Here is a 20,275-nt window from a genome sequence, read left to right as displayed (position 1 = left end):
TCTTCAAGCCTGAGCCCTAACCCTATAAAACCCTCTGGTCTGTCTCTGACAGACAGATTCTGGAGGAGCCCATTCCCCTCCGTCTCTTGTATGCTGGTATACAATAAAACCCTCTTACTGCTGTCTCAGTATTGGCTTTGCAGCAGGTGGCCCGAACCCATGTTTTGCGGTAACGAAATCACATCTGAGAGCACAGGGCATAGACACTGACCAACATGATGATGAACAACCTCTAATATTTCAAATGTTCCTCCTTCCTCTTTTGTCTTTTTTTCCAGAGAGTAACATATACGTCCGAGTCCCTGGCTGCTAACTGAAAGGTAGACGGTTAGAACCTACCAGCTGCTCTGTGGAAGAAGGACGTAGCAGTCTGCTTCTGTAAAGATTTACAACCTTGGAAACCCTATGGAGCACTTCTACTGTGTCCTATAGGGTCACTATGAGTCAGAATAGACACAACGGCAATGGGTTTTTAGAAGTTATATACCTGTCTTAGTTATCTAGTGCTGCTATAATAGAAATACCACAAGTGGATGGCCTTAACAAAGCGAAATTTATTCTCTCACAGTCCAGTAGGCTACAAGTCTCTGTTGGCTCTGGGGAAAGGTCCTTGTCATCAGTCTTCCCCTTGTGTAGGAGCTTCTCAGCATAGGAACCCTGGGTCCAAAGAACATGTTCTGCTCCCAGCACTGCTTTCTTAGTGGTATGAGGTCCTCCGTCTCTCTGCTGGCTTCTCTCTTTTATATCTCATTAAGACACAATCTAATCTTGTAGACTGAGCCCTAACTCATTAACATAACTGCGGCTAATCCCACCTCATTAACATCACTGCCACTAATCCCACCTCATTAACATCATAGAGGTAGGATTTACAACTCATAAGAAAATCATATCAGATGACAAAATGGTGGACAATCACACAATACTGGGAATCGTGGCCTAGCAAAGTTGACAAATATTTTTGTGGGATACAATTCAATCCACGACAACATCTGAAAAATGACTTGGGAAATGCTGTGTTATATATATTTTTACAAAATAATAATTTTAAAAAAGCAGCTGTTGAATCCTATTAAAAAAATAACACACCATGACCAAGTAGAATACATACCAGGTATGCAAGGATGGTTCAACATTAGAAAATCAATCAACGTAATCCACCACATAAATAAAAGGAAAGAAAAAAAACCACATGACCATCTCATTCAATGCAGAGAAGGCATTTAACAAAGACCAACACCCATTCCTGATAAAAACTCTCCATAAAATAGGTATAGAAGGAAATTTCTCAATATAATAAAGGGCATCTATGCAAAACCAACAGGCAGCATCATTCTTAATGGTGAGAAGCTGAAAACATTCCCCTTGAGAACAGGAACAAAACAAGGAGGACCATTATCACCACTCCTATTTAACATTGTGCTGGAAGTCCTCGCTGTTGTTGTTAGGTGCCATCGAGTCAGTTCTGACTCATAGCAACCCTATGTACAACAGAATGAAACACTGCCCAGTCCTGCACCATACTCACAATCCTTGTCATGCTTGAGACCACTGTTGCAGCCACTGTAACAATCCATCTCATCGAGGGTCTTCCTCTTTTTCATTGATCCTGTACTTTACCAAGCATGATGTCTTCTCCAGAGACTCATCTCTCCTGACAACATATTCAAAGTATGTAAGACGCAGTCTCACCACCCTTGCTTCTAAGGAGCATTCTGGTTGTATTTCTTCCAAAAGAGATTTGTTCGTTCATGGTATATTCAATATTCTTCACCAATACCACAATTCAAAGGCATCAATTCTTCTTCTGTCTTCTTTATTCATTGTCCAGCTTTCACATGCATATGATGCGACTGACAATACCACGGCTTGGGTCAGGTTTACCTTAGTCTTCAAGGTGACATCTTTGCTTTTCAACACTCTAAAGAGGTCTTTTGCAGCAGATTTGCCGAAAGCAATGCATCTTTTGATTTCTTGACTGCTGCTTCCATGGGTGTTGATGGTGGATCCAAGTAAAATGAAATCCTTGACAACTTCAATCTTTTCTCCATTTATCATGATGTTGCTTATTGGTCCAGTTGTGAGGATTTTTGGTAATAGGGAACTCAAGGTTGAGATGGGAGAGCACTGACATGTTGTGGCGTTGTTTATCAATGTCATAAAACAATATGTGTACTAACCGTTTAATGAGAAGCTAGTTTGTTCTGTGAACCTTCATCTAAATTACATTTTTTTAAAAAAAGCAGCTGTTGAGGCTGCTTTAAAAAAAAAAGGGAGATTTTGCCTTCTTCTCTCAAAAGCCTGCATATAATGAAGCTAAAATGTGAGTCTGCTTAGGAGGGAAGGGGCTTGTTATGGATTGAATTATGTCCCCTAAAAGCATGTATTGTAAATCCTAACCTCTATGCTTGTGGTTATAATCTCATTTGGGAATGGGTTATCTTTGTTTTGTTCATGAGGCAGGATTAATGTAGAGTTTATCTTGAGCAAATTTCTTTTGAGATATAAAAGGAATTAAACAAGCAAGCAGAGCAGAGATGGGGGAAGACAGATGCCAAGCCACATGAAGACTGCCCAGAAGCCAAAGCTCAAACACACAAGGAACTCCCTTCGGAGCCACAGAGAAAGAAATCCTTCCCCTAGCCTGGCACCTTGAAATCAGACTCCTAGCCTCCTAAACTGTGAGAAAATAAATTTGTTTGTTAAAACCACACACTTGTGATATTTCTGTTATAGCTGCTCTAGATAACTAAGACAGAATTTGGTACCAGGAAGTGGGGGCACTGCTCTAAACAAATACCTAAAATGTGGAAGTGGTTTTGGAATTGGGTAATGGGTAGAGGCTGGAAGAGTTTTAAGGTTCTGTTCTACATAGGGTCACCATGAGTCAAAACTGACTCAGTGGCACCTAACAACAATAATAAAAGCTTAGATTGCCTTGAAGAGATGGTTGGTAGAATTACAGACGTCAAAGGCAATTCTAGTGAGGGCTCAGACAGAAGTGAGGAGGGCTATAGAGAAAGTCTCTATCAGAGAATACATATGGCGCCATCAAGAGAATGTTGCTAGAAATGTGGATGTTAAACGTGCTTCTGGTGAGACTTTAAAAGAAAATGATGAACATGTGATAGGAAAACGGAAGAAGGGTGATCACTTTTTATGCAGTGACAAAGAACTTGTCTGAATTATGTTTAAATGTTTGCTGGAAGGTACAACTTGTAAGTGATGAATTTGTTGCTTATAGTAAAATGCAAAAGGAAAGAGATGGACTTAAAAATGAACTGTGCAAAGTGAAAAACCAGGACTTGAAGATTTGGAAAATTCTATTGTACAAAGTAAGGACACATGTCCTAGAATATTCACTAAGGACATGGCTACACAATGTTTTCTTAAAGAGATTAAGTCTGTGATTGATGGATCTAACCAAGTACCACAGCAGAAAACCCATTCGCTTAAACTGAAGGGCACAGAGAATGAAAGGAAAGAAAGTTGTCTGCCTCTTGGAATTGTTTAGGCAGGCAACAGGCCAAAGGAGCTACATCTGTTGTCCTTTAAGAAAAGAAAAGGTGTGCTGGGGGGTTGGGTGGGGTGGTAGAACCGCCTCCCAAAGCTGAAGGGGTGGGGATGCCGTGCCCAAGGGGCAGAAAAACAGGGCCTACTGGGGCTGAGGGGGTGGGGTCCCCACTCGGACTAGGAGAATGAGGCCATCAAAAGGTGAGAGAATAGAGTTGCTGTCCCAGTGGGTATGGAAGGCACAGCTGAAGCCCAGGGTTAAGGGGCCTCCCCCCAGAATCCAGAAGGCATGGCCAACACCCAGAGTCTGGAGGGTGGGGCCATGCCCAGATGGTTTTAGAGAACAGTAGATTATTTTCAAGGCTTGACAGCTAATATAATTTGTTCTGCTGGGTTTTGGACTTGTTTGGTGCCTGTTATCCCTTCCTCCCCTCTAATTCCTCCCATTTGTAATGGAAATGTCTACCTTGTACCTGTTCTACCACTGTATTTTGGAAACAGATAACTTGTATTCCAGATTTCACAGGTTCACAGATGAAGGGGAATTACGCCTAAAGTCTCACCCATGTTTGATTTGGATGGTTCAGAAGATGAAATTTTGGATGTGGAGTTGATTTAAGACTTCAGGGATGATGTAATGGGGCAAATGTGTTTGGACTGTAGGGAAGGACATGAATTTTGAGGGGCCAAAGGGTGGAATGTTAGGGATTGAATTGTGTCCTCTACAAATATGTGTTATAGTTCCTAATCTCTATGCCTGTGGTTATAATCCCATTTGGAAATGGGATGTCTTTGTTATGTTAATCAGGCAAGATTAGTGTAGGGTATATCTTGAGACAATCTATTCTGAGATATAAATGAGATTAAACAAGCAAGCAAGGAAGTAGAGACTAGGAAAGAGAGATGCCAAGCCACATGAAGACTTCCCAGGAGCAGAAGCTCAAAAGGGACAAGAATCTTCTCCCAGAGCCAACAGAGAGAGAAAGCCTATCTCTGTAGTTAGTTATAACAATACAAAAGTTTTTCATAAATACCTACAAGGCTAAAACTTTACGTTAATTTATTTTTGAACCTTCTAACGCACTCTGGTCAGAGCTGTCATAATTACTCAATTACAGTGACACTTCAGATCATGGTGTTTTGTCTGCACGTACTACTTGTGCTGTTGTTTTCATTTGCTGCCGATGTTTTTATAGTTGCTGATTTTGTCAAATTTTCTGGTATACATTTTTTTAATTATTGTACTTTAGATGAAGGTATACAGAATAAACTAGCTTCTCATTAAACAATAAGTATGCCTATTGTTTTGTGACATTGGTTACCAACCCCACGACATGTCAATACTCTCCCTTGGAGACCTTGGGTTCCCTGTTACCAGCTTTCCTGTCCCCTCCTACCTTCTAGACCTTGCCGCTAGGCTGTTTGTTCCTCTTTAGGCTCATTTTGTTTCATGGGCCTGTCTAATCTTTGGCTGAAGGGTGAACCTCAGGAGTGACTAAAAGGGTGTTGGGGGCCACACTCTTAGGGTTTTTTGCAGTCTCTGTCAGGCCAGTAAGTCTGGTCTTTTTTGTGAGTTAGAATTTTGTTGTGCATTTTTCTCCAGCTCTGTCCAGGATCCTATATTGTAATCCCTGGCACAGCAGTTAGTGGTAGTAGCCAGGCACCATCTAGTTGTGCTGAACTCAGTCTGGTGGAGGCTGTGGTAGTTGTGGTCCATTAGTCCTTTGGACTAATCTTTCCCTTGTGTTTTTGGTTTTCTTCATTCTCCCTTGTCCCCGATGGGGTGAGACTAGTGGAATATCTTAGATGGCCGATCACAAGCTTTTAAGACCCCAGACATTACTCACCAAAGTAGAACGTAGAATATTTTTTAAATAAACTGTTATGCCAATTGAGCTAGACGTTCCCTGAGACCATGGTCCCTACAGCCCTCAGCCCAGCAATTCAGTCCCTCAGGGAGATGGGATGTGTCCATGGAGCTTCCATGACCTTGCCTTGGACAAGTTGTGCTGGCTTCCCCAGTATTGTGTACTGCCTTTCCTTCACCAAAGTCACCACTTATCTGTTGTGTATTTAGCGTTTTTCCATTCCTAGCCCTCCCCTCCCTTGTAACCATCAAAGATGGTTTCTTTTTGTGTGTAAACCTTTTCACGAGTTTTTACAGTAGTGGTCTCATACAATATTTGTCCTTTTGTGATTGACTTATTTCACTCAGCATGATGCCTTTTAGATTCACAGATTCATCATTGTTCTTTATTGTTGCCTAGCTCTCCATTGTGTGTTTATACTATAGTTTGTTTATCCATTTATCTGTTGATGGGCATCTAGGTTGTTTCTATCTTTTTGCTATTGTAAACAATGCTGCAATGAACATGTGTGTGCGTATGTCTATTCATGTGATGGCTCTTATTTCTCTAGGATATAGTCCTAGGAGTGGGATTGCTGGATCATATGGTATTTCTATTTCTAGTTTTCTAAGAAAGTGCCATATCATTTTCCAAAATGGTTGTACCATTTTACATTCCCATCAGCAGTGCAAAAGAGTTCCAATCTCCCCAAAGCCTCTTCAACATCTGTTCTTTTCTTTTCTTTTTTGAATCATGCCAGTAGTGCCGGGGTGAGATGGTATCTCATTGTGGTTTTGATTTGTATTTCTCTAATGGCTAGTGATCGAGAGCATTTCCTCATGTGTCTGTTAGCCACTTTAATGTCTTCATTGGTAAATATCTGTTCATTTCCTTTGCCCATTTTTTTTTTAAATGGTTTATTTGTCTTTTTGTTGTAGAGGTGTTAGATTTTAGAGATTAGACCTTTGTCGAATTTCTCATAGCCAAACATTTTTTTCCCAGGCTGTAGTTTCTCTTTTTACACTTCTGGTGAAGTCTTCTGATGAACTTAAATGTTTAATTTTTATAAGATCCCAATTATCTAGCTTATCTTCAGGAACTTGTTGGTAGTTATAGTTTGCATCCTGTGTATTAGGGAAGCTAGTGTCGATCCTATTTTTTCTTCTATGATCTTTATTGTTTTTGGTTTTATATTTGGGTCTTTGATCCATTTTGAATTAGTTTTTGTGTATGTTGTGAGCTATGGGTCCTATTTCATTGTTTTGCAGATGGACATCCAGTTTTGCCAGCATCATTTGTTAAAAAGACTCTCTTCTCCCCGTTTGATGGACTTTGGGCCCTTGTTTTTTTTTTTTGAAGATCAGGTGACAGAAGGTGGATGGATTTACATCTGGGTTCCCAATTCTGTTCCACTGGCCAGTGTATCTCTAGCTATACCAGTACCACGTTGTTTTGACTACCGTAGCTGTATAGTAGGTTCTGAGGTCAGGTGATGTGAGTTGTCCTACTTTATTCTTCTTCTTCAATAGTGCTTTACTTATCTCAGGCCTCTTCCCTTTCCACATAAAGTTAATGATTAGTTTTTCCATCTCTTCAAAGAATGCTGTTTGAATCAGGATTGCACTGTATTTGTAGATGGCTTTTTTCCACAATGTTGAGTCTACCTATCCATGAGCATGGTATGTTTTCTCCATTTATGTAGATCTCTTTTGGTTTCTTGCAGTAGTGGTTCCGTACTGTTCTTTGTATAGGCCTTTGACATCCCTGGCTAGATTTATTCCTAAAAAAAAATTTTTTTTTTAGGGGCTATTATAATGGTATTGTTTTTTTGATTTCCTTTTTGTTGTTCTCTTTACTGGTGTATAGGATTCCAACTAATTTTTGTATGTTTATCTTGTATACTGCTACCCTGCTGAATCTTTCTATTACTTCCAGTAGTTTTCTTGTGGAGTCTATTGAGTTTTCTATGTATAGTATCATCTCATCTGCAAATAGGGACAGTTTAACTTCTTTATTACCAATTTAAACACCCTTTATTTCTGTTTCTTGCCTTATTGCTCTAGCTAGGACTTCTAGCACAATGTTAAATAGGAGTGGTGTTAAAGGGCATCTTTGTCTTGTTCCTGTTTTCAAGGGGAATGTTTTCAGCCTTTCTCCATTAAGAATGATGTTGGCTGTTGGTTTTGTACAGATGCCTTTTGTTATGTTGAGGAATTTCCCTTCTATACCTATTATATTGAGAGTTTTTATCAGGAATGGGTGTTGGACTTTGTTGAATGCCTTTTCATTGACTGAGGTGATCATGTGATTCTTTTATTTATGTGGTAGATTATGTTGATTGATTTTGTAATGTTGAACCATCCTTTGGTACCTGGTATGAATCCCACTTGGTCATGATGTATTATTTTTTTGACATGATGCTATTGGCTAGAATTTTGTTGAGAATTTTTCCGTCTATGTTCATGAGAGATATTGGTCCGCAATTTTTTTGTGGTGTATTTGTCCAGTTTTGGTATCAGGGTTATGCTGGCTTCATAGAATTAATTCAGAAGTATCCTTCCCTTTTCTATGTTCTGAAATAGTTTGAGAAGTATTGGTGTAAGCTCTTCTCTGAATGTTTGGAAGAATTCTCCAGTGAAGACATTTGGGCCAGGGCCTTTTTTTTGTTGGGAGTTTTTTTTTTTTTTTTTTTAAATTACCTTTTCAATCTCTTCTCTTGTTATGGGTTTGTTCAGATTTTCAACATCATTCTGTGTTAGTATGAGTAGGTAGTGTGTTTCTAGAGATATGTCCATTTCCTCTAGGTTTTCAAATTTATTGGAGTATAGTTTTTCATAGTACTGTTATTATCCTTTTAATTCAGTTGGGTTTGCTGTAATGTTCCTCATTTCATTTCTTATTTGGGTTATTTGCATCCTCTCCTGTTTTTATTTTGTCAATATGGCCAGTGGTTTTTCTCTTTTGTTGATCCTTTTAAAGAAGCAACTTTGGTTTTGTCGATTCTATTGTTTTTCTGTTCTCTTTCATTTATTTCTGCTCTGATCTTTAATATTTCCTTTCTTCTGGTGGCTGTGGGTTTCTTTTGCTGTTCTCTTTATATTTGTTCAAGTTGTGTAGCTAATGTTTTGATTTTGTCCTTTTCTTTTTTGATGCATGCATCTATTGCTATAAATTAACCTCTAAGCATTTGTCTTTGCTGGGTCTCAAAGGTTTTGGTATGATGTGTTTTCATTCTCGTTTGATTGTAGGATTTTTTTAAATTCTGCCTTTGATTTCTTTTATTACCCAGTGGTTTTTAAGTTTCCATGTAAATGATTTTTCTTCCTTGCTCTTCCTGTTATTAATTTCTACTTTGATGGCCTTGCGATCAGAGAAGATACTTCGTATTATCTCAATGGCCTAATATTTTGGCCTAAGATGTGGTCTATTCTGGAGAATGTCCCATGTGCATTAGAAAAGAATGTGTACTTTGCAACTGTTGGGTGGAGTGTGGCTGACTGTGGTCTTTAGATCTTCTGTATCTTTGCTGAGTTTCTTTCTAGATGTTCTGTTCTTTACTAAGAATGATGTGTTGAAGTCACCTACTATTATCGTGGAATTGTCAATTTCTCTTTTCAGTGCTGTTAGACTTTGTTTATATATTTTGAAGCCCTGTCATTTTTTCGTGTAGATATTTATCATGGTTATGTGTTCATGATGGATTTTCCCTTTAATCATTATATAACGCTCTTTGTCTTTTATGGCGGATTTTGTTTTAAAGTCTATTTTATCTTAGATTAGTATTGCCACTCTTTTGGTAGCTGTTTGCTTGATATATATTGTTTCCATCCTTTGATTTTTAACAAATTTACGACTTTGTTTCCAAGGTGTGTGTGTCTCTTGTAGACAGTATATTGATGGGCCCTGGTTTTTTATCCATTCTGTGACTCTCTGTCTCTTTATGGGTGCATTTAGGCCACTTATGTTCAGTGCGATTATTGATAAGTGTGAGTTTATTGCTGTCATTTTGTAGTTTTTTTTTTTTTGTGGTGCTGATGTTTTCTTTGTTCTTCTTACTCTCCTATGCTGAATTCCTTTTGTTTGTGGATTTTTTCCCATTTATTTATTTATTTTGTAGATTTTGCATTTACTGAGACTTTATGTTTTTCTTCTTTATTTTGACCTGAGTAGGTTTGTAACTTTCTTTGTGGTTTCCTTGAAATTTACCCTTATCTTTCTAAGTTTCAACAGTCCTTTATTACTTGGTATCACCTTACCTTCCTCTTCATTAGAAAGTTCTATACTTTTAACCCAGTGCCCTCGAGTCGATTCCGACTCATAGCGACCCTATAGGATGGAGTAGAACTGCCCCACTGAGTTTCCAAGGAGTGCCTGGCTATACTTTTATTCCCTCTTTTATTGTTCTGATGTTGTTGTCGTATACAGATTAACCTCTCTCATTCCCTGTTGTAATTTTTTTGGTTTTGGATAGTCCTTGAGAGTTCATTTCCTAGGTTCGTATCTGGCTGGTACAGCGTTGCATCCTAGATTCAGGCTGTGGTCTGATGTTGTTTGTTTTCAGATTGAAGGACTTCCTTTAATAATTCTTGTAAATTTTGGTTTGGTTTTTACATATTCCCTTAATTTCCATTTATCTGGAAATGCCCTAATTTCACCATCATATTTGAGTGAGAATTTTGCAGCATATATTATTCTTGGTTGGCAATTTTTTTTCTTTCAAGGTTTTACATATGTCATCCCATTGCCTTCTTGCCTGCACGGTTTCTGCCAGGTAATCAGAGATTAGCCTTATTGTTTCCCCTCTGTATGTGACTTTTCATTTTTCTTGAGCTGCTGTCAGGATTCTTTGTCTTTGGTTTTAGCCAGTGTGATTATGATATACCTTGGTGATTTTCTTTTGGGGTCTATCCTATACGGGGTTTGGTGAGCTTCTTGGATGGTCAGCTTTTCATCTTTCATGATATTAGGAAAGTTTTCTGTCAGCAATTTTTCAGTGACTCTCTCTGTGCTTTCTGTTTTTTCCCCCCGTTCTGGAACTCCAATTGCTTGCAAATTTTTGCTTTTGATTGTATCCCACATCATTCTCAGGGTTTGTCCATTTTTTTTGTTCTTTTCTTTGATTTTTCCTCAAACAAAGTGGTATCCAAGTATTTGTGTTCAACTTTGCCAATCGTGTCTTTCATTGTTTCAAATCTGCTCCCCAGACTTTCTGTGACACCGTCCACTTCTGAAATCTTGTTGTTTATCTTTTGGATTTCTAATTGCTGTTTGTGTATGATTTCTAGTTGTGAATTTATCTTCACATTTTGTTACTGTATTCTTTTCCTGAATTCTTCCATTGTTCTGTCTGCCTTTTCCATGCTTTTGTCTATTTTTTTTCTCATTTCTGTCTGCTTTTTACTTCAATTCTTGGATAGCTCTGAATATGAGAGATTTGAATTCCCTTTTAGGTATTTCCAGTGTCTTTTCTTCTACTGGAAGGTCATCTGCTGTTTTATTTTGGGCACCTACTGGAACCATTCTATCCCACTTTTTTAAAATGTGTTTTGATATTGTCTGCTGCCTTTGGGACATTCAGTAGTTACTTTCTTCATTTACCGATTGTAGATTTGTTTGTTTTTGTCCTGCTTTTTTGTTTTATTAGGTTATGTCTGAGCAAGCAGGCTGTGTGTTCTTTGTTGTTTGCTTGTCTGTGAGTACAATGCTTCTCACCACCTTGTCCAATGGGCAGGGCCAGTTGCTCTGCTATGGTGCAGCACAGCAGGTCCAGTGGAAGGGGAGGGGTTGGGATGGCTTGTTTGTGGAATTTACTGGGGCTGACAGGGTGGGGCTAGGGGTTAGTGCAGGGCAGGTTCCAGTAGACTGTGCCTGTGCTGCTCGGGGGTGCAATGTTCAGCACATGGTGCAGGTAGGCAGGAGCAGCGTGGGGGGAAGGTTATGATGTTGGAGCTAAGTGGGTGTGGGAAAGAAGAGAAAGAGGAGAGACAAAAAAGGGCCCCCCCCAAAAAATGCTGAGGGAGCCTGCTGTTGGAGTGGCATTGACCTGGGGAGCCACATGCCGGTGGCTTTGTAGGCAGGTGGTGAGGCACAGCCCGTCAAGAAGGGACAGGTACGGCACACACAGATAGATGGGAGGGAGTAAGGAAAGGAAAGATGGGGGGAGGGAGATAAGAGACTAGATGAAAATAACAAGGACAGAGAAAGGCACATGTGGCTAGGTGGTCAGGAGAAAGGAAGAGACAGATAAAAAGAAAAAAAAAAAAAAAAGGAAAGATGCCAGGTGGTTCAGAGGAAAGAATGGAAGGGAGGTAGAGATGGATAAGAAACTGAGAGAAAGAAAAGAAAGAAAAAAAGTGCCCCAAGGGAGCCCACCAGAAGTGCTGTACAGCCAAACAGCTCTGTACAGCCCACCCAGAAGGAGCAGAGATGGCTCATGGCACCAGGTGTTCAGGAGAAGGGTAAGGAAGGGAGGTAAAGACAGACAAAAAAATTGAGAGAAAAAGAGAAGAAAGAAAAAAAAAATGCCCCAACTGAGCAGCACTGCACAGCCTGTCAAGGAGGAGCAGAGATGGCACATGGCACCAGGCGCTCAGGGGAAAAGAAGGGAAGGATGGCAGACAGAGACAAGAAATCAAAGAAAGAAAAAAAAATTCCCAAAGGAGCCCACTGGCTTGGCGGTACCAACTGGGGAAGTGGCTCCCAAGCTGCTGGGTCCTGCACAGCCCACCTTGAAGGCACGGAGATGGCACACAGCACCAGGTATTCAGGAGACAGGAAAAGAAGGAAAGAAGAGAGAGATGAGAAACCAAGAAATGAAGAAAAACAAAACGTATAAAAGAAAAAGAAAAAAACATGCCACCAGGGATCCCATGGACATGGTGGTGCGGACCAGAGGAGCAGTTCCACAGCCTGTCAAGAAGAAGCGGAGCTGGCACATGGAGCCAGGTGTTTGAGAGAAAGGAAGGGAAGGAGGTGAGAAAGAGAGAAGAAACCAAAAGAAGCCGAAAAATGCGACAACAGCAACAAGAAAATGGCAGTGAAGGAGGCAGCTGGTATGGGCGGGGTGAATACAATCAGCATGGAGCCAACACCTCTCTGGCTGAGTGATTGTGGCCCACTGTGAAGCGGTGGAGTCCGAGCAAAGGGAAGAAGGGCGGGGAGTGGGGGAAGTGTGTATCACTGGTTACCTGGTGCTCTGTCTCCTGCTGGGAGCTCCATGAAGCTATCTTCCCGTACTCCCTGTCTGCGGATCTTGGTGGCTGAGGAGTCCAAGATGGCGAATCTGTGCCATGTTAGCTGATAGGGGACCTCCACTCCGTATCTCTCCTCACTCTCTGTTCTCTGTCAGTTTCTTATTCCATTTGGGGCTTGGTTGAGTTCTTTATCTCTTCATTTGATGCTTAGGGTTCCAGGATTGATGTTTGTCTCTGTTGTACTTAATATTTCAGGTCTTTGGCTCTGGAGGGATGGTGAGGTGTTTCTGTCTATAGCACCATGTCGGCTCTGCCCTCCAAATTTTCTGGTATTTTAGCTATAATATTGTAGTAATTAGTATTTGTAATCCTATATCAATAAATTTTTTGAGAATGAAGTAGTAATTAAAGGAAAAAAAAGGAGAAAAATCACAAAAGGCTTCCTCCCAGTTACTAATAATGTTGTAATTCAATGTAGAAACATTTTACAAGACAATTTTGTTGTTAGTTTTGTATAATTTAAAACATATTACATTTAAGCAACTTACAACTATGTCATATATTATTCTACAATTAAAATTGGTAATAAACTTACATTATAACAGTTATTGATTATGTAACTTTGATAACTAGAAAACTGACAATTTAAAACATGAAGTGGGGGAAATGCTATGTTTCTTGATACATATTTAGATATATAAACTAAATCTTAAATTCAGTTTTTTAAAAAAAGTTTTAGTTCTTTTTAATTTTCTTTAAAGACAGCACTGCCTTGCAAATATATTTCTGACTTCAATGAAAATTTCGGGGTTTAAGTTTGAATTATGGTTTTAAAAAATAGTGAAACATTAAAAAGTAAGTTGGTGAAAGGGCACTGATTTCAATGAAGCCATCCACAGTTTTGCAGCTTTGAAGGCCAGAGAAGTTCTAATTTAATCGAGGTGTTCACTAATTGCTGAAATGCTTGTGTATCTGCTCTCGTTTATTTTTATGGTATTATTTCATTTATGAATATATTTCCATATGCATTTCTCTACAACTTCTATATAATTGGGTGGTTACAGATTAAGCTGAAACCCTGATGGCAGAGTGGCTAAGTGCTATGGCTGCTAACCAAAGAGTTGGCAGTTCGAATCCACCAGGCTCTCCTTGGAAACTCTATGGGGCAGTTCTACTCTGTCCTGTAGGGTTGCTATGAGTCAGAATCAACTCGTCAGCAATGGGTCTTGTTTACTGATTATGTAAACCTAATCCATTAATGTATCTTAGGTAACGGTAAAGTTTAATGTTAAAATGAACATAATTTTAATGTAGTTCTTAAACATTTTTACTTCAAATTCTATTGTTTTCTTAACCAAACTTGCCCTTTAACCACCTGAAACTATGTAAATGTAAATACATTTAAGTTGTGCATATGATATTATAATTTAAAGGGTAATTTTAATTTTGCTAATTGCCATTACATTCAGTGATACGTGAGAATTACCATTTAGGGATCTAACATTAGTACAAAAGCCTCACTAAAGATTCTATATGGTCTGGTGAGAAGAGGTCCATGGAGGCGGTGACACCATGAGTTACTACATTGGCTGACACCAACCCTAGTGACGCCAGCGTGAGGCAGGATTAGCGTAAGGTGTGTCTTGAGTCAATCTCTTTTGAGATATAAAAGAGACTAAACAAGCGAGCAGAGCAGAGATGGGGAAGAGAGATGCCAAATGACATGAAGGTTGCCCAGAAGCAGAAACTCAGAAGAGACAAGAGCCTTCCACCGGAGCCGACAGAGAGAGAAAGCCTTCCCCTAGAGCCGGCAGCCTGAATTCAGACTTTTAGTCTCCTCAACTGTAAGAAAATAAATTTCTGTTTGTTAAGGCCACCCACTTGTGATATTTTTGTTATAGCAGCACTAGATAACTAAGACAGGGTTCATGGGATATTGGATGGAAATCTTCTGGTGGACAGTGATCACATGTGAATGACAGGCTCCTTGAGCTGATGGTGCTGCTGAGGTGAGGCCGGATGTTGGGGCTCATTTCTGACCTGGTAGGTCCACACTTCTCTGGAAAGGTCACCATTCATGCTTTAAGTAAAGGGTATGTCACCTCCCCAGAGGACACCTCCAAGGTGCTGGAATATTTTTTTATCACCTCCTTCCCTGTTCCTTGCAACAGTTATATTGCTTTTGGGGTAGCTTCACAGCAGGTTCAAAGCAGGCAGGCTTTGACTTCACTCAGCAGCTAGGCAGAGCCTAATTATCTGTGTGTGGTCTCTTTACGGAGGAGCAAAGCCCTAGCCTCCTACGATATCTTTCTAATTTTCACACAGCTGAACTAAGAAACTGGTATCAGAGAATAAGCCGGTTGCCTCCAAGGTGATTCCTACTCATGGCGACCCCGTGTGTGTCAGAGTAGAACTGTGCTCCGTAGGGTTTTCGATGGCTGATTTTTGGGAAGGAGATTGCCAGGCCTTTCTGCTGCGGCACCGCTGGGTGAATGCTTTTGATTAGCAGTTGAGTGCTCGACCGTTTGTGCCACCCAGGCACTCTGATATTAGTCAATAAAGATCTTCAAAACGGGACTTATCGGTGGTTTTGGAATCTTTAAATGAATTGACTGAAAGAGAAGAAATACCAGTTTTTTACTGACTGGCCCTTGTAGGCCTGCCAACCATGAACGCATCTTATGCCCAGTGCTCCTTGTCTACGTGACATATACCAGCAGAAATACCTGAATCAGTGTCTTGCCATGACCTACAGACAGAGCTGATTTCGTCTGTACCCTTCATGTCATGCTTTGGGGGGCACCAAAATACTTGGCAACATTCTTTGAGGACCTACTCTGTGGATGAAAAGTGCAAATCACTGTTGTTGTTGGGTGCTATTCAGTTGATTCAACTCACAGTGGTTCCATGAGACAGGGTAGAACGGCCCCATAGGGTTTCTTAACCCTTTGCATCACCAGAGCTCCTTGAACAAGGCGCTGTGGGAAGAAGGGGCCTCCTTGCCCTTGGGCAATCCAGTGTGCAGCCGGGGAAGCCTGGTCTGGAGCTCAGGTCTCCTGACTCCCAACCACGGCTCTCCCACTTCGGCACACTGCTGAGTCCTACGACATCTCTCCCAGGTTGCACAGGTTTGGGGGCGTACTCAAAATCTAGAATATCCTCCTCCTGTCTAAATCTTGCCCCAATTACCATTTATTTCTGTCCATCCTCCTGGCTGCATACCTCTGGCTTGGGACAGGCAGAATCTATGACGATCCCAGTGGTAGGTCACTGGCAACTCTACGGCCCCCGGGAAAATGCCCGCAAGCTTACATTACCACAGAGGTGGGTGAAAACACTTTGCGTGCAAAGGCCGGGCATCTGGGAGAACGCAGCCCTTGAAAATGGAAAAAGAATATAAAAAATTCATCTGCAGCCACTCGGCCACTATCTAGAGGATTCTAATGACTGGAAAGGCTTGGCTTAATTTTCAAGCTGGAAAGTGTAACTGATATAGAAACATACAGGGCAGCGTTGGAACCTACGTGTTTATAACATCAGAGAGGGCTCATGACCTTCACACTTGTAAGCAAGAAGGGACAAATTATAGGACACAACTTTGATAGCTTCCCAGTTGAATAAAAAGCACTTAATGAGTCTGCTCAGCATCACAGCAGGAAGGAACTCTGTTTCTTGCAGACCAGCACCCAGCAGGTACATGCCGGGAGCTCAGGTGCTGAGTTTCTTATAGACTTTGATAGGGTTCTCAAGGGCTGATTTTTCAGAAGTAGATCGCTGGGCCTTTCTTCCGAGGTACCTCTGGGTGGACTCGAACCTCCAACCTTTCCGTTAGCAGCCAAGCATGTTAACTTTTTGCATAAATCTTTATGGGAGCAGAATGCCACATCTTTCTCCCATGGAGCGGCTGGTGGGTTTGAACTGCCGACTTTTCGGTTAGCAGCTGAGCACCTAACCACTGCACCACCAGGGCTCCTAGGAATTCCTAAGGGCATGCTTCTCCCCTTCTCTCAGAGCCAGAGTTGTGTAATAGGCAAGTCTCCTTCTACAGAGTGTGCTTTCTTTTTCTTCCTGTTTCATCCAGCAAGGGGGTTACCTTTTAGAAATCCCAGATTAGGGCCGTGTCCTCTGACCTGACCTCCCACCTTATTTAGTCACCAGGCTTTGTCTCCTGATCCTCACATGCATGGCTTCAGCCTCTTTCCCCAAAATTTTTAATTAACCAGAAATGTTGCTAATTTCTATATTCTCCAAGCTTTCTGGTTTATAGTGTCATTGTGTGTTGTTGAGTCGATTCCGACTCATAGCGACTCCATGTGACAGAGTAGAACTGCCCTGTAGTTTCCTGGGCTGTAATCTTTACAGGAGCAGGTTGCCAAGTCTTTTCTCCTGTGGAGCGGCTGGTGGGTTTGAACTGCCAACCTTTTCGTTAACAGCTAAGTGCTTAACCGTTGCACTACCAGGGCTCCTTGGTTCATAGTGTAGAGGCTAAGAATGCAGGGTTGGGATTCAGATTGGCCAGGTTCAAATCAAGGCTTTACTACTTATACCTGTGACTTTGGGAAAATCAGTGCTCAGTTTCCTCCCATGTAAAGAGTGATAATAGTACCCATGTCACAGGGTTATTGTGGGTATTCAGTAAGCTCATACATTTAAGGAACTTAAGACAGTACCTTGGCAGCAGTAAGATCTCAGACATTAACTGCTTTTATTGCTACTATTTTTGTGCTTAAAGAAAACCTTTTGAGGTTATTTTGCATACTCTTTTTCTATGTTAGGGTTAAAGTCTTACGAAATGCATATTCATAACAAAGATTTTTCAACTGTCAAGTGACACTACCTACCTTATTCATATCTTAATGTGAATAAATGGTTTCCCATTGACAAAGTAACAAACTTTGATTTCCTTTTTCTTTTTTTTTTTCTTTTAGAAAATATCTCTCGAGGTTAGAGCTTCAAAGTCTCTCAATTATAAATTGTGTCTACAAGCTGTTGGAATAGCACAAAGATACTCCAACACAAAGGAGTCCTGGTGATGCAATGATTAAGAGCGTGGCTGCTAACCAAGAGGTTGGCAGTTTGAAGCCAACCGGCGGCTCTGCGGGTGAACGGCCTGGTGATCCACTTCCATAAAGATTACAGCCTCCTACCATTACAGTTCTACTCTGTCACGTGTGGTTGCCGGGAGCCAAGTATCAACTCCACAGCACCACACAGCAACAACTCTAGCACAAAGAAGATTCTCCCATTTAAACACAGCGTGTTAACATTTTCTTTTTTAAGGTAAAATTATGCTGAGAGTTGGTGAATTTCATCTAGAGTCAGAAAACCTCTGTCTACGTATGTCAAGCACAGGAACAGATCCGCATTCTAGCGGGGCTAGAGTTGCTCCATTAATGACACCTGAATAGAGTAAATGCCAAGTTCAAGTCTTCCCCCCAGTAACTAAGATCACATCGCTTAACTACCTGGTGAATGGAGCTTGGTGGTTGACGCTGCGGTCCTCTTAGGAGATGAAACTGCAGGTTTATGAGCATCTTGACCTTTCTGTGCTTCTTTCTTCGGCCCTATATATAGTGAAAAAAGAAAAGAAAGTTAGTTACAGTGGACACAGTCACATAAGCTGTTTGTGACAAGGGCAGCTTAACAACAGGCAAACAGGACAAAAAGATACTATTGGGGTGATTTGTTGCTATGGTCACTGCCCCTGTGCCTGAGGAAGGACACACTTGTTTATAGCAAGGGGGTTTTAGTTTTGCGTGACCAGGGGAATAAGTACTCTGCTGTCTCTGGTTTGATGACAAAGGTTTTCTTCCTTGCAGGTCACTGCCACCCCAATGACCCTGAAAAATTATCTGGGATTTAAAATGTTATTGTCCTTAGCCACCACCTCAGTCAGCCTGCCTCCCTCCATCTAAACACTTTTTCAGAAGCCAGGGAAGGAAGCCGCAGCTGAACATAACCGCTAATGACTTCAGCATCGTTGAGAGCCATGCCACAGGGGACGGAGTCTGACTCTAATTGATTTCCGTGCAGCTGTCCACAGAGATGACCTAGACAGCCGTTAGTTTTCCCGCTGCAGCTGCACCTTTCCGGACCTTGCTGTTGGAGCTGGCTGTAGCTGAATGGGAGAGCTGGTTGTTGTTGTTGTTGGGTGACATTGAGTCAGGTCTGACTCCTAGTGACCTCATGGGTTTGAACTGCTGAGCACATAAACGTTGCACCACCAGGGCTCCTGGGACAGCTGGAGTGTGGGTGATAGAACCGTTGGTGATGCCCCTCAGATGATGGGCAGGGACATGTGGAGTACAGCACTGTCTCCTCCTTAGTAGGCTTGGAACAGGCCCTCACCTTCACATTGCCTTAGTCAGAAAGTCAAGGAACAGTGAAGACTAGGGAAATAACACAGACCTACGTGTACCTGGAACCCTGGCGGCACAGTGGTTAAGAGCTCAGGCTGCTAACCAAAAGGTCAGCAGTTCGAATCCACCAGCTGCTCCTTGGAAACTCTACGGGACAGTTCTACTCTGTCCTGTAGGGCTGCTATGAGTTGGAATCGACTTGACGGCAACGGGTTGGTTTTAACATGTACCTACGAGGAGTGCTGGGAGAGTAATGGTTAAGCACTTGGCTATTAAATGAAAGGCTGGCAGTTCAAACTCATTCAGCAGCTCTGCAGGAGAAAGACCTGGCCATCTGCTCCTGTAAAGATTACAGCCCAGGAAACCTTATGTGGCAGCCCTATTCTGTCACATGGGGTCGCTATAGGTCGGAATGGACTCGACGGCACCCAACAACAACACACATACCTAGACCTGCTTACACTCCAGCACACTGTTCTGTCACCTCAAAAAAACAAAGCTTGGAGGTTGTTCAGTAGATGCAAAACATGAATGCCCCACGTCCCCCAAACCCTGCCACCTCACTCTTCTTTTCAGAGGTAACTGCTACTAGCAATTATTATTCCAGACCTCTGTCTAGGTATTTAGAAATACATGTTGTTGCTGGGTGTCACTGAGTCAATTCCGACTCACAGCGACCCCATGTGAAAGAGAAGAACTGCCCCATAGGGTTTCTCAGTTTGTAATCTTTACAGAAGCAGACTGCTCCCACGGAGCGGCTGGTGGGTTCGAACCGCCAGCCTTTTGATTAGCAGCCAAGCTCTTAACCACTGACCCACCAGGGCTCCTTATATACCCCAATACAGCTATTAGTTAAATAAATGAATCAAACTCCTCAATTTCTACCTAGCCACCTTAGTTCTTTTTTTTTTTTTTTTTTTTTTTGAGATCTTTTTTCATATCTGTGTATTTACAGATCTTTCAAAAAATGTCATATCATTATGGGCAAAGATGTACCACAATTCATTGACCCACCCTCCTGTTGATAAACATTCAGCCTGCTTCTTTGTTTTTGCTGTTAAAATGGCTAAATGTGTCACGATAAACATTCTTCTACTTGTTTCTTTCTACACAGGTACCAGTATCTTTATAGGGCGAATACACAGAATTGGTTTTGCTGGATGTTAGGGACTGAATTATGTCCCCCAAAAATGTGTGTCAACTTGGCTAGGCCATGATTCCCAGTATTGTATGACTGTCCACCATTTTGTCATCTAATGTGATTTTCCTCTGTGTTCTAAATACTACCACTATGATGTTAATGAAGCAGGATTACAGGCAGTTACCTTACTGAGGCAGGACTCAATCTACAAGACTAGGTTGT

General features: G+C 41.3%; 1 protein-coding gene across 7 annotated transcripts in view; it reads right to left on the bottom strand.

Moving 5' to 3' along the window:
• Positions 1 to 20,275, bottom strand: part of MTUS2 (microtubule associated scaffold protein 2) — a 763,477-nt gene that overhangs the window by 189,688 nt on the left and 553,514 nt on the right. For all 7 annotated transcript variants that reach the window (XM_049867778.1, XM_049867774.1, XM_049867779.1 and 4 more), the window contains one exon: positions 18,019 to 18,117. In XM_049867778.1, coding sequence (XP_049723735.1) covers positions 18,019 to 18,117 — 99 coding nt within the window. The remainder of the gene's footprint in view (positions 1 to 18,018; positions 18,118 to 20,275) is intronic.

This window comes from Elephas maximus, chromosome 23 (genome assembly GCF_024166365.1).
Source record: "Elephas maximus indicus isolate mEleMax1 chromosome 23, mEleMax1 primary haplotype, whole genome shotgun sequence".
In the NCBI taxonomy this organism is placed as follows: domain Eukaryota; kingdom Metazoa; phylum Chordata; class Mammalia; order Proboscidea; family Elephantidae; genus Elephas; species Elephas maximus.
Note: the sequence above shows the minus strand (reverse complement) of the source record. Positions and strands in the feature narration are given on the sequence as shown.